This window comes from Lampris incognitus, chromosome 6 (assembly GCF_029633865.1).
Source record: "Lampris incognitus isolate fLamInc1 chromosome 6, fLamInc1.hap2, whole genome shotgun sequence".
NCBI lineage: Eukaryota > Metazoa > Chordata > Actinopteri > Lampriformes > Lampridae > Lampris > Lampris incognitus.
Genome location: NC_079216.1, coordinates 28,491,194 through 28,503,936, shown reverse-complemented (window position 1 = coordinate 28,503,936; position 12,743 = coordinate 28,491,194). Strand labels below are relative to the sequence as shown.

At 40.3% G+C, this 12,743-nt stretch overlaps 1 protein-coding gene across 13 annotated transcripts in view; it reads left to right on the top strand.

The window, feature by feature from the left end:
- cnot1 (CCR4-NOT transcription complex, subunit 1) overlaps nt 1–12,743 on the top strand; it is an 86,088-nt gene that overhangs the window by 35,971 nt on the left and 37,374 nt on the right. For 9 of the 13 annotated variants that reach the window (XM_056282555.1, XM_056282565.1, XM_056282561.1 and 6 more), the window contains 5 exons: nt 4,091–4,268; nt 9,079–9,230; nt 9,985–10,281; nt 10,477–10,617; nt 11,624–11,728. In XM_056282555.1, coding sequence (XP_056138530.1) covers nt 4,091–4,268; nt 9,079–9,230; nt 9,985–10,281; nt 10,477–10,617; nt 11,624–11,728 — 873 coding nt within the window. The remainder of the gene's footprint in view (nt 1–4,090; nt 4,269–9,078; nt 9,231–9,984; nt 10,282–10,476; nt 10,618–11,623; nt 11,729–12,743) is intronic. The other 4 variants (XM_056282567.1, XM_056282564.1, XM_056282562.1 and 1 more) reach the window with 1 other exon arrangement.

The window sequence follows — 12,743 nt, the reverse complement described above, 5'->3', positions numbered from 1 at the left end:
AATGTTTTGCCATTATGCAAAATATATGCATTTTTGCAAAAATGCAGTTATGATCCTAATTTTTTTGGAGGTGGTAGGTATTGTTCCAGAGAACCAGAAAAATAGCAGAAAATTAAAATAATTATAATAATTACACATAATTATGCAAAATATGCATTTTCTAAAAATGGCTAAAAACCACTTTTCTCGGCATTTCAAATGATTCTGAGCATTTGGGGGGAGGGAGTTGGAGTGGGGGGGGTTTAGGGGCAGGGGGAAGGCGCTTAGCTGGCAGGATGAAGAGGAGGGAGATTTAGACGGGTGGATAACCAAACCGCTACATTGTAGCGGGGTTCTTCTAGTCACTCATATATTTTCGTAATGTGTGTGTGTGGTGTTAGTGTGTGTGTGTGTGTGTGGTGTTAGTGTGGATAGCGGGACCGAAAACTAAAGCATTTATGATCCTAATTCTTTTTGGAGGTGGTAGGTATTGTTCCAGAGAGTAAGGGAAAAATCCCAGAAAATTAAAATTATGCATAATTATGCATAAATATGAAAAATATGAATTTTTCTAAAATGGCTAAAAACCACTTTTCTTGGCATTTCAGATGATTCGGAGCATCTTTGATTTTTTTCACCTATATAAAAAAAATTTTCTGGGACATAAGCAATCATCAGCTGTCAGCCGGACAGCTGACTGCTTACAGCATGAAACAGGCTTGTACTGTCTCATAAAGAATTTACTTGTCTCATTGGATTATTTTAGCAGCTGATGAGTGCGAGACACACGAAACAGGCCTGTACTACTATGCATTAAAACTTTTTTTCCTGCATCTGTATTGATATATACACACACACACACACACACACACACACACACACACACACACACAAGAGCAGCTCCCAGGCTCTGGAACTCACTTCCCCAATTCATTAGACTCAGAATCCCCCCCACTCTTCCAATCCCTTCTCAAGACACACTTTTTCTCCACTGCCTTCTCGTGCCCCCCTGTCTGCTCATCCACCCCTGGTCTGGGGCAGGCTGGGGACTGAGCGCTCGACCTGCCCCCTCCCTCAACTCCCTCCCCAAGCGCATCGGACACTGCTGCGGGCTGCCCACATTCAGGTCATTGGTCGGGACTGACCTCTTCAGACTTCATCTGTGATTTATGGTGTTTGTTTTTCTTTTCCTTTTGTATCTGTTCAAGTCGGAGCGTACTGATGGCGTCGTGTGTAGCTGCCGCTTCTCCCTCTCGTAGCCCCCCTTCCCATCCACCCCTGTATATCTGTGTTATGTTTATCTGTTGTCTTGTTTCACCCCGTTTATTGTAAAGTGACTTTGAGTATTAGAAAAGTGCTATATAAGATTGATTTTTATATATATATAAACTTAGCACAAAAAGTAAGGAAATTTGTGTTTGGTAGATTATTTCTTTGTTGTAACAATGCTTCTTGGAAATAAATATTATATCAGGCACCTGATTATCAGCACCTGGGGTACCAGAAGCTTAAAACGAGTCAATAGCAACAGCAAAATAAGCTGTTTGGCATTGGCAGAGAAGATTTGGCAAATTTTTCATGGGCGCAACCCACATACTCAGATCTGCTGCTCATCCCACAAATGCATGTTCCTTACAAATGTGGCAGCATTTAAAAGGGAAATAAACTGGCTTTCCAACGGTATAAAATTTATTGCTAGGAAGCATTGTTACAACAAAGAAATAATCTACCAAACTCAAATTTCCTTACTTTTTGTGCTAAGTATATATATCTTATTTTGCGCCTTGTTTGTTGAGCACTTTCCCCACCGTTGAGGGTTTCCTTTCAGAAGTTATATAAAAAATTTTTTTCCCTCAATAACACGTGCATAAAACTAAGTATTGATTTATCAAGCGTATATATCTTCGAAACAGCTGGTTTGCCCATTTAAGATAATATAAGGTGATGTGGACACGGCAGTAAAAATAGTCAGGAATGTTCATTTATGCACAAATTCATTCTCATGATTTATAGATAAGGCCTATTGTGAATTGGGTTGTGATGGTTCGTTATTTTAAAAGGCAGGTCCCCAGAAAAAAGTTTGGGAAACACAGTACTAGGGATTATTACATTGATGTAAAACAGTCAGCATTTTCAGAATGAACATATGGAACTTGACTTAGGGCTGCTGGGCGATGTAGCGGGAAAATCTATCCTGATAAAATGTTTCATTTCAGTCTATTGATAATTTTTCATGACCTATTTTTAATTAAAGACAAGGAGGGAAAAAAAGGTGAAATTAATCATCTTAGTTTGAATTTAACCACTATCAAGGCACACGGGTAATAATTTTGATTTAAGACTTGGAAAAACCCGCCATGCTGGCGAACTGACCTGTCCTTTATTATCAACAATTTCCTCACCGTCTTTACTCATTTTCGCACTCTACACTGTTTCTGTTGTTGTGTCACATGTCGATGGTACGACCTAAAAACGCACCTTGTAGCGCCGCATTATGTAATAACGCCGCATTATGTAATAATATAAGAAATAACCGGTGCAATATGTAACAAGTTATTACAAAATGCGGATGTTACACTTTTTTATGAAGAAAATGTAATAATTTGGTGCATTATGTAATAAACCACCAAAATGTATGTCTTGATTTGAAAAAATGTGGCGTTATTAAATAATGATGTGAACATTTATTACATTATTACATAATGCGGCGTTATTACATAATGCGGCGCTACACACCTGTTAAATGATGGGCTGTTTGCATGTCACTCGTAGCACACTATAATCAAGGGGTATGATAGGCTGTTTATGAGCCAAGGAGCGGGCACAGGTATTTGTTATTTGCTTTTATGGCGGTTTGCATTTAATGTATTTAAGTGACACTATTGAACAATTTTATTATTGGTATTGATGAAGTGTCCATCGTTGTTACATATTGTTATCGTTTTTTCGCTCAGGCCCAACTTGACAGGAATTGCAATGAAATCCTTTGGTCCCCAATTGACTTTCATGGGGAGGGACTTTGAAATAGCCATGCTTTAATTTGGTTGTCTCACTAAAAATGAAATCGTCTTTGAATTGACATTTTTTCAGCTTGAGTGGGCTACCATTTCCATTATTTCACACATCTTGGGGTTAAAGAGTGGCTTGTTGTACCATATCGCCTCTTTCTATTGATTATTCAAATTTTGGCGCATCCCACCTACTGCATACATTAAAAAAAAATCATACTACAACATACTATAGCATCCTACAACATGATAATAACAACTTCCATTTTTGATCACTCGTTTGGTTTCGTTTGATCATTCATTTTGGTCACATTGGTCTTGCCAGTGCTGCCCTATATAAAGTTTGCGTACAACACACACAGTTCACTTCACAGTTGGTGAATTTATTTCATCTGTCAAGTAAATATTTGGGGACAGTTAAGCTTTTTCTTACACCATTAGATTTGTTAAGTAAATTTTTTGCTAAAATGCAGATTAATTGCTTTGTTTTGGACACCGTTGTTTTGCACAAGTGGAAACGTGACAATGTACAGCAGATCTTTGCAGCAAACAACTCAGACTGCTGTTATGGTACTTTTGGAATAATCTTACATGGGGAAATGACCACTTGTCTAGAGCAGTTCGAGATGGGTTTGAATAGTTTTCAGTCTTACTCCAGTGAACTGTGTTTCAGCCATCAGTATTACCACTCAAACTGAAAGGTGACAACTAAATTGAGTTGTTTAGTCTAATTTTGCTGTAGCCAAACAAGCTAATTTCATGGCAGGTAGCCTAATGTTTTTACTTAATACCATTTCTTTACCTTATTAATTTCAAAGTCTTGTTAATGCAGACACTCATTGGGTCCCAGTAATATGACCATCCTTGCATATTATCCCTAGAGCAGTGTGCAAAGAAGAAAACCCGTTCATCGACCAACCACAGTGACTAAATTTTAAAATACTGGTGAAGTGTTTTTCAGGCCCAAATTTGAAATGTGGCCCTAAAAATGACTGGTTTCCAGTGACTGTAGCTGGCAGACATGAATTAACAAGCCGCAGTTGATATATTTTGCTAGCTTTGATTATTCATCTGGCTAATACAGCTCCTCCTCTTCACTGCAGCTGAATTTGAAATTTGAAATTGAAGTTCTATGTAAGAACTTGTCACTGGACATCAACGAGCTGAAGCCAGGTAACCTGCTGAAGGACAAAGACAAGCTGAAGAGCCTAGAGGAGCAGCTGTCAGCACCAAAGAAGGAGTCCAAGCCTCCGGAGGAGATGCTTACTCTTGTTACAACAGGTGTGTGCTCTACTATATTGTCCTTATTCTTTTTTTTCCCCCCTAAGACTATTCTGACTCATTGTATAGAGATTGATTCCCCGTTTTTCAGTTCCGATACCTGAATTTGGATATCTGTTGATGCCTACCAAAACCAGAACTATTTTTTTTCCTTCCCTTTAATATTATTAGGGGTCCAAGCTGAGGAGGCTGGGTGCCGCACGTTGCAAACAGTGTGGCTCTCAGTACCAGTGGTGCTGGGAACCCTATTGTAATTGCTCACATTATTGCTTTTGGTGGTGGTGTTCGGCAAATGTGGTACTGTAGCATACACCGTAAAAGTTATGTATGTGAAATTCTCAGGGGCGGTATAAAAATGATGCACACATCAGACACAAAAACATGGCACATGTCCACCAGCAGGGGATGGTACAATCGAGGTAAGCGTGTTTTGGCCAGTAAGCGTTACTTAAATGCCGCTTTCCCCAAACTGAGCTGAATAACGAGATATAGGCCACTCCCATTTCTGCCTATAATTCTTTTACGCGAAATATGCGAAACCTACTTTTTCCCGAACTCCTCCTAGCCTCTAAATCTGATGTGCACGAAACTTTGCATCTAGAATCTATGGACCCTCAAGGTCAAAAGTTATTAAAAGAGCTTTGATCCAAAAAATACAAAAGTTATAAAGGAATAATGTCCCCTAGGTTACAGGCAAAACAGAAAGTGTTGCATATCTCTAACAATGTTCTTAAAAAAAAAAAAAAAACTCTGCTCAGTAGTCTCCCTGAGGTTCTTTGCAAAAATGTGTGCCAAACAGCCACTCAGTGGTGCTTTTTCTCAAAATTGTGAAATATGCAAAACCTACTTTATCAAACTCGTCTTAGGTTATAAGACCAATCAGCATAAGATTAGCCACCAAAGTGCATCAGGTAATAATGTAGCTAAACCTCTAGTTACAAAGGCCTACGTTCCCAGATCATTTTTCACTTAAATGGGCTACATTTTTTTCTTTAGGCATCTATGATGTGTGCTTATATAAGCTGATTCAATTATTTAATTGTTAAATAAAATAGAAATCCCGAACAGAAACTTGTCATAATTGACGGTGTTTTACATTGCAACATAATTTTGTTTTACCATTACATGTTTCTGTAAATACTTGACAATGAAAACATATGTTACCATATACAAAATAAATTATTTCCATTTTTATTAAATAATTGAATGCAATTCACTTACGGCTGTCAGTGTTCAGTACAAGCACAGTATAAGTACAATGAAATATTAATCATGAAAAAAAAGTGTTTTAAGCAGGTGTACTCAAACTTTTGACTTTCAGTGTATATTATAATATAGCCCAGTGCAGTGCAAGTGATATTTTAGAATCAGATCAAATTATACAATTTTGCCTGATCACTTCAACAGTCAAAACTAGAATTATGAAGAAAGGCGTGTGTGTGAATTAATTAATTGTAAAGCGCTCTGAGTGGCTGTTGCAGCTAGAAAAGTGCTATAAAAATGCAACTTGATTGATTGATTGAAAACTAACTCCAAAAAATGTGAAAGTTTTATAAAGGAAAACTTTAGTTTGCAGTCAAAACAGGAAGTGCTGCATATCTCAGCAACAATCAGTCCTACTGACATGAAACTTGCCTCAGTAGTTTCTTTTGTCCCACTAAGGTTCTGTGCAAAATTTGGCACCAGTCAGATGTAAAAATTATATCTCTGCAGACTTCTTGAATGTTGAGCGAAGGGGTTGATTTGAATATTGAATATTGGGCCTGCAGGTACGACTTGTGTGCGACTTGGCGCAGGGGGCTTGGACCCCGTTAATACCTTCCTGCAGGTGTAGTTGTTAGTATTATGCGTAAGGTTACATGAGGCTGTAGTAAACCACAGTACTTCTTATTAAAAGAGCAAAAAATATACAAAAAATGCATTAAATTTAAATATATTCCAACGCATTTAATTGAACTGTAGTTTAAGTATGTTTCACATATAAACAGGTGTAGGAGTGCAAATTGCTAAGGCAACTCCTTTAATGTGTTAGTTGACAAAGAGTAATACCTTTTTTTCACTCCAAATTACCAAAAATAATTCCATTTTTTTAAATTGGGATTTTCCACTGTACAGTAAAGAAAACAGAAACCCATATTAACAAAACAGGACAAAAAAAGAAAAACAAAAAAGAAAAGCGCGTATTTAAGGAAAATAATGAATTACACTGCTGCATCATTAGCACAACATGTCTTAGCACTCAATGAGAGCTATTTGGTATTTTGTTGCTGGTCAGGTTCAGCGTTGTACTGAGCAAGGTGATCAAGAAATGGCTGCCATACATCAGAAAATTTATTAAGACTGGCCATCATGCCATACCGATGTGTATATGTAATATTATATGTAATATACCAGTGAGCTCAGTTAACCAATTCTTAAACAGAAGTACAGTATCTGAATTCCAGAGCCTTAAAATTATTTGCTTTGCGATTACCATTCAATACATAATAGTCCTTTGCAAGGAGACAGTGTGGTTTAGTAGAGAAAGAGAAAACTCGAATAGTGCAATCTCTGGATTTTTTTTTTTTTATAAATTTATTTCTGATTTTTCCCTTTTTTCTCCCAATTTAGTGGCCAATCGATCCCTATTTTAATTCAAACACCCACCCTCGCACTGTATGCGTTCGCCAACTGCATCTCTCCGGCCGGCAGTCTCGAAGGAGACCGCCTCGCCACTTTCGTGACCAGGCGACTCCAAGCCGAACCACTGTTTTTCCGACACACACAGAGACGCATTCACGTGACGAACACAAGCCGACTCCGCCCCCCTCCCGAAGACAGCGTTGCCAATGATCGCTGCTTCGTCGAGTCCGGCCATAGTCGGATCTGACGAGACCGGGGCGCGAACCCCAGTCCCCAGTGGGCAACTGCATCGACACAGAGCCGATGCTTAGACCGCTACACCACCGCGGACCGTTTTTTTTTTTTTAAATAGAAAGACCAATCCTGTAGTCAGACATGTCTTCGATGGGTGTCGGACTCCGCCAAGGTTGTCCCTTGTCTCCGATTCTATTTGTGATATTCATGGACTGGATCTCAAGGCGCAGCCAAGGTGAGGAGTGTGTCTGTTTTGGGAACCTCAGAATTGCATCTCTGCTCTTTGCAGATGATGTGGTTTTGTTGGCTTCATCAGAACGCGACCTCCAGCACGCAGTGGGACGGTTTGCAGCTGAGTGTGAAATGGCTGGGATGAGAGTCAGCACCTCCAAGTCTGAGGCCATGGTTCTCTACCAGAAAATGGTGGATTGCTCCTTCAAGTGAAGTTCAAGTATCTTGGGGTCTTCTTCTCACAAGTGAGGGTAGGATGGAGCGGGAGATTGACAGGTGGATTGGTGCAGCATCAGCAGTAATGCGGATGTTGTACCGGACCGTTGTGGTGAAGAGGGAGCTGAGCTGGAAGGCAAAGCTCAATTTACCAGTCAATCTTCGTTCCATCCCTCACCTATGGTCATGAGCTTTGGGTAGTGACCGAAAGGGTGAGATCGCGGATACAAGCGGCTGAAATGAGGTTCCTCTGTAGGGTGTCTGGGTTCAGCCTTAGAGATAGGGCTAGGAGCTTGGACATCCGAAGGGAACTCGGAGTAGAGCCGCTGCTCCTTCACGTCGAAAGGAGCCAGTTGAGGTGGTTGGGCATCTGATTAGAATGCCTCCTGGGCGCCTTCCTTTGGGGGTTTTCAGGGCACGTCCAACTGGGAGGAGGCCCCGGGGTAGACCCAGAATTCGCTGGAGAGACTACATGTCCAATCTGGCCTGGGAACAGGATCCCCCGGGAGGAGCTGGAGAGCGTTGCTGGGGAGAGCGATGTCTGGAGTGCCCTACTTAGCTTGCTGTCACCGTCACCCGACCCTGGAGAAGCGGCTGATGATGAGATGAGACAAAGACCTATCCTGTAGTCATTTCAGGTTAAAATGCCAGAAAGATTTTTTATTTTATTTTTTTACTGGTGAAGACCTACAACATTGTCTGAGAGGTGATCTGTAAAACCAACTGGAAATGTTGTCCCTGACTAACCTGGTGTTAAGGTGTCTAGTGATATGCACCCTGTGTAGCCTGACAGCACTGACCCTGTTCCCTGAAACCTTTACCCATGTGTACTGTCTTGTTTGATTTTTTTTATCTCCAAGCATCAATTAAATCTAATTGTGACAATAACCGGGATAAAGTGATTGAAGATTGTATATGTGGTTATTCACTTTTCCTGTCCTGTCAGTTGTCGTCCCCTCCACTTCAGCAGCCTAGTCGGTGGCTTCCGCAACCTCCACTTCCCACTCTCTATGTGGGCAAGCGAAGCGCTTGTGTCCCACGTCCCCACACTTAATACTATGTGAACTTACACATACCATTTTGGCTATGGGCTTAAAATTGCATTATTAGATATTTGTAATTCATAAAAACGTCAGACTATGGAATCTGGATCGGTTGTGAATCGGTAACATCAGTCCGATATCCAATGAGTGAATTACGTCAGTATTGGTACCCGATAACGATATTGGATTGAATCGGTCCTAACTTGTCTGTTGTCCCTTCTATTTTGTCCAGTCTACTCTGATTTCCTGCTGTCCTTGTATTTTGTTAACACCTTAACATTTTGTTGAGTCTGTTCTAATGGTAAACTTTTCAGAGTATCACTTGATTGTATTGGGATTTTTATTTACAGGATTTACTTGTTCTTGAAGAATGTCTGATTTCTGCTTGTTTGTTGCTCATCAAGCTTAGGTATTGAGACTTCTCTTGTTGGATATTAATCAAGCTAGGGTTCTCTAACCAACAGGAGACTTTCTTCCATTTGCAGCTGCCCCCTCTACCCCTGCTACCACTACCACCTGCACAACTACTGGACCGCCTACCCCACAGTTTAGTTACCATGACATTAATGTGTATGCTCTGGCTGGGCTGGCCCCACACATCACTATAAACATCAACGTAAGTATTGGCACCCTTTAAACCACTGGCTGTTGCATTGTCAGAATCTTTGTTTCCATCTACTTGTCAATCAAATTTTGAATGAACTGTTGTAAAGTGGCAAAAAATAAAATGTGAAATTGTGTTTCCATCAGATCTGTTTATGGAAATAAGACGTTTAGCACAGTTTTACAAGTTCTGCATCGTTGGTACATACTTGTAGCACCCACAAGTAGGCTGGACCAGTTGAGATGAAACAGCTCGCGATTAAATTGTTTGCATTCCATTTTTTTATTCGACATGCACTTTCATTGTCCATTTAGTGCCTGCTCATTATTGACAAAAGTAAACGCCCTCAAGCAAATGTAAAAACGTTTATATTGAAGTTAAATTGAAATGTCTTTCTATCCAGCTTTTCTAATGTGATACTGTCTAATAGCACATAAAAATGCTTTGATGGAAACATGGTTATTGACACCAATTTTTTGAGTTGTGGTTCAAATGGTGGGTAGTCTGACATAGAAATTTGACAAATTTGCATTAAGCTGTGCAATTGCATAGTTCGGGGCTCAACTTCAGCGTACTTCTCAGTTGTAACTGAGAACTCTAATTCATCATAGGCAAATTGGTATCTCCATTCAGAATTATACTTGCTTAATGCACTGAAGTGATTGTTACTTGGCTTTGTCCTCTTTTGCTTAATCATATCCTTACTTTCATCACTTACCTGTTGATGTCATGATTCCTACTTCAATAACGTCACCCCATCCTCTAGATCCCTCTGCTCCAGGCCCATCCCCAGCTAAAGCAGTGTGTGCGTCAGTCAGTGGAGCGGGCTGTACAAGAACTGGTGCACCCTGTTGTTGATCGATCCATCAAAATTGCTATGACTACATGTGAGCAGATCGTCAGGAAGGACTTTGCCCTAGACTCGGAAGAGTCACGTATGCGTGTGGCTGCCCATCACATGATGAGGAATCTGACTGCTGGCATGGCCATGATCACATGCCGTGAGCCACTGCTCATGAGCATTGCCTCTAACCTCAAGAACAGCTTTGCTGCTGCTCTTAGGGTATGTTTAATGTCCAGGATGTATTTCTGAAATGATTTCTCAATTGTGGCATTTTGCCCCGATCAAGGAGAGCATTTAGATCTAGATTCAATACACCAAGGCCCTCGTTGTTAGCTTAATTGTCCATATATTGAATTCTATATTTATATTATTTTTTCATCCCTTAGATTTTCACTTATTATATGTCTATATCAGGCACCAACCCCTCAGCAGAGGGAGATGATGGAGGAGGCTGCAGCCAGGATTGCCCAGGACAACTGTGAACTGGCATGCTGCTTCATCCAGAAGACAGCTGTGGAGAAGGCTGGCCCTGAGATGGACAAGAGACTGGCTACGGTGAGGCTTTTAAGTGACGAGCTAGAACGAGTGTCAGATGAGTTTAGATGCTCATATGTATTGGTAAATTTCTTACTTAGGCCTGCTTTCTACTTGCTTTTGTGTCTGACACAAACACTACATCATTTTTTGAAAATGTCTAAGTAAGTTTTAGGGATTTCATTCCTTGTCTGACGCTTTATTGTAAACCTCAAAAGAAAGTGTGGCTTACTTTTTTGGTGACCTGTGAAATCATTCTGACACCCCGATCGCACCAGAAATTAAGAGCGAAGTTTATTTTGACATCCTTACCGGACCGGAAGCTTGGCAAACAAAAGCAATAAACACTAAGCTTAATGAAAGATAGTTATACCATCTACTTGTGATTCACAGCTGACTGCAAATCATGCCTTTTTTACGTTGCAATTCATATTCTTGCAGAGCACAGTTGTACAAAATTTGATTATATGACACCGCTAAAAGGAGTTTGCTGCATTTTTGACAATCCCTATTGACTGCCCTGTCAGGGGTAAACTGTCACAGGAGTATTCTCAGTCGACAGCGCAAATTTACATGTCAAATTCCACCAGAGTTGAACTAAATGCAAAGGAATTGTGTGAATTTATTTTGCTTCCGGATTGAATCTTCAGATCATGACAATTTCATTCAAATAAATGTATTTGTGTGCAATATCTGTTATTAATGTTGTAATGACCCGGGCCTAATTTAAATAAAATTTAAGCTGAAGGATTAAAATAGTAGCCTTTGCAAGTGTTTATTTCCTCTACTGGAAGAGAAAATTGAACTCATGATTTCATGCAGATTTTCCTTACAAGTTCATTTTAAAATGGATTCAGTTCCATTTTCCTGTAGATAAGTGTTTTTAGGTTAATTTCTTTTGGTGTTGTTTGACAATAAGGGTTGTTGATAACATTAAGCAGCTAAGTCTCTCCAAAGGCCTGAAGAACTCCTGAAGAACCTGGATAGATGATATCCATTGTAAAAGCAATAATTTAACCTCTTCTAGGAATTTGAGCTGAGGAAGCATGCACGCCAGGAAGGACGACGTTACTGTGACCCTGTGGTGCTGACTTACCAAGCTGAACGTATGCCTGAGCAGATAAGACTCAAGGTAGGATGATGGTGCCTGTCAAGAATAAAACAGAACAGCTTGACTTCACTTGTTGCACTGGAATCAAGTATACTAAATCCACTTTGCCAAAAGGGGAATTTCAATTTTTCACGTTTATAGTAGCTTCTCTTCCTTAAGGTAGAGGGAAAATCTTATTAACTCCTCACACAGTGACTCTGATGTGACAAAACGAACATAAGCAACAAACAAGCAGTCTTTATTGCTGTCAGTAGCCTCGTCTACTTATAAGGCGAAACGTTTGTGTTTCAGTTTTTCAACGAGTTGTTGTTCAAGGTCATTTGAAATGTTGCATGTACGTCTTGCAACTGTATCATTGGACAGACGGACAGCGTTCAATTTTGCGGCGCTTGTCTCGAGCATAATCAACGCCAAATGTAATGGAGGATTGATAGCTTGGACTGTAGCTAGTTGGGAGTATGTGACCACTGTGGTGCCTTGGCAAGAATGCAAAGATTTTATCTTCAACAATGTTTATTGACAAGTAGACGTGTGTGTGTGTGTGTGTGTGTGTGTGTGTGTGTGTGTGTGTGTGTGTGTGTGTGAGAGAGCGAGAGAGAACAGTTGGATACAATTCTCCATTACATTTGGTCCTTCGACACCATGTCTAAAGCCGTGGGAAGTATGAGCTCCTCTGCTATTGTGTGTAGTTTTCTTGGACTGGACAATTCTGTATGTGACTTTGTATGATGCCATTAGCGCTTTGGTGTTCACTTTGAGAAACGCTGCTGGAGTGGAAGTCAACTAGTTTTGCAAGTGACATCTGGAGATCAAGTGCATGATTGATCAAAACTTCAAACAACACAAAGTTGTTCTTTATTGTCAGGAAGTCACAGGGTCACACACAGTGGGGCTCTGGCTGTCGCATTCGGTGACATGCTCCAATCGTGGGGAATCCTGAGAGAAAAAGTTCACAGAAAAGATACTAAGGAGTAACACTAAAATATGGCAAAGACCATGAAGGAGGCGGATTTACCCAGCCTACCCTGTATGTCGC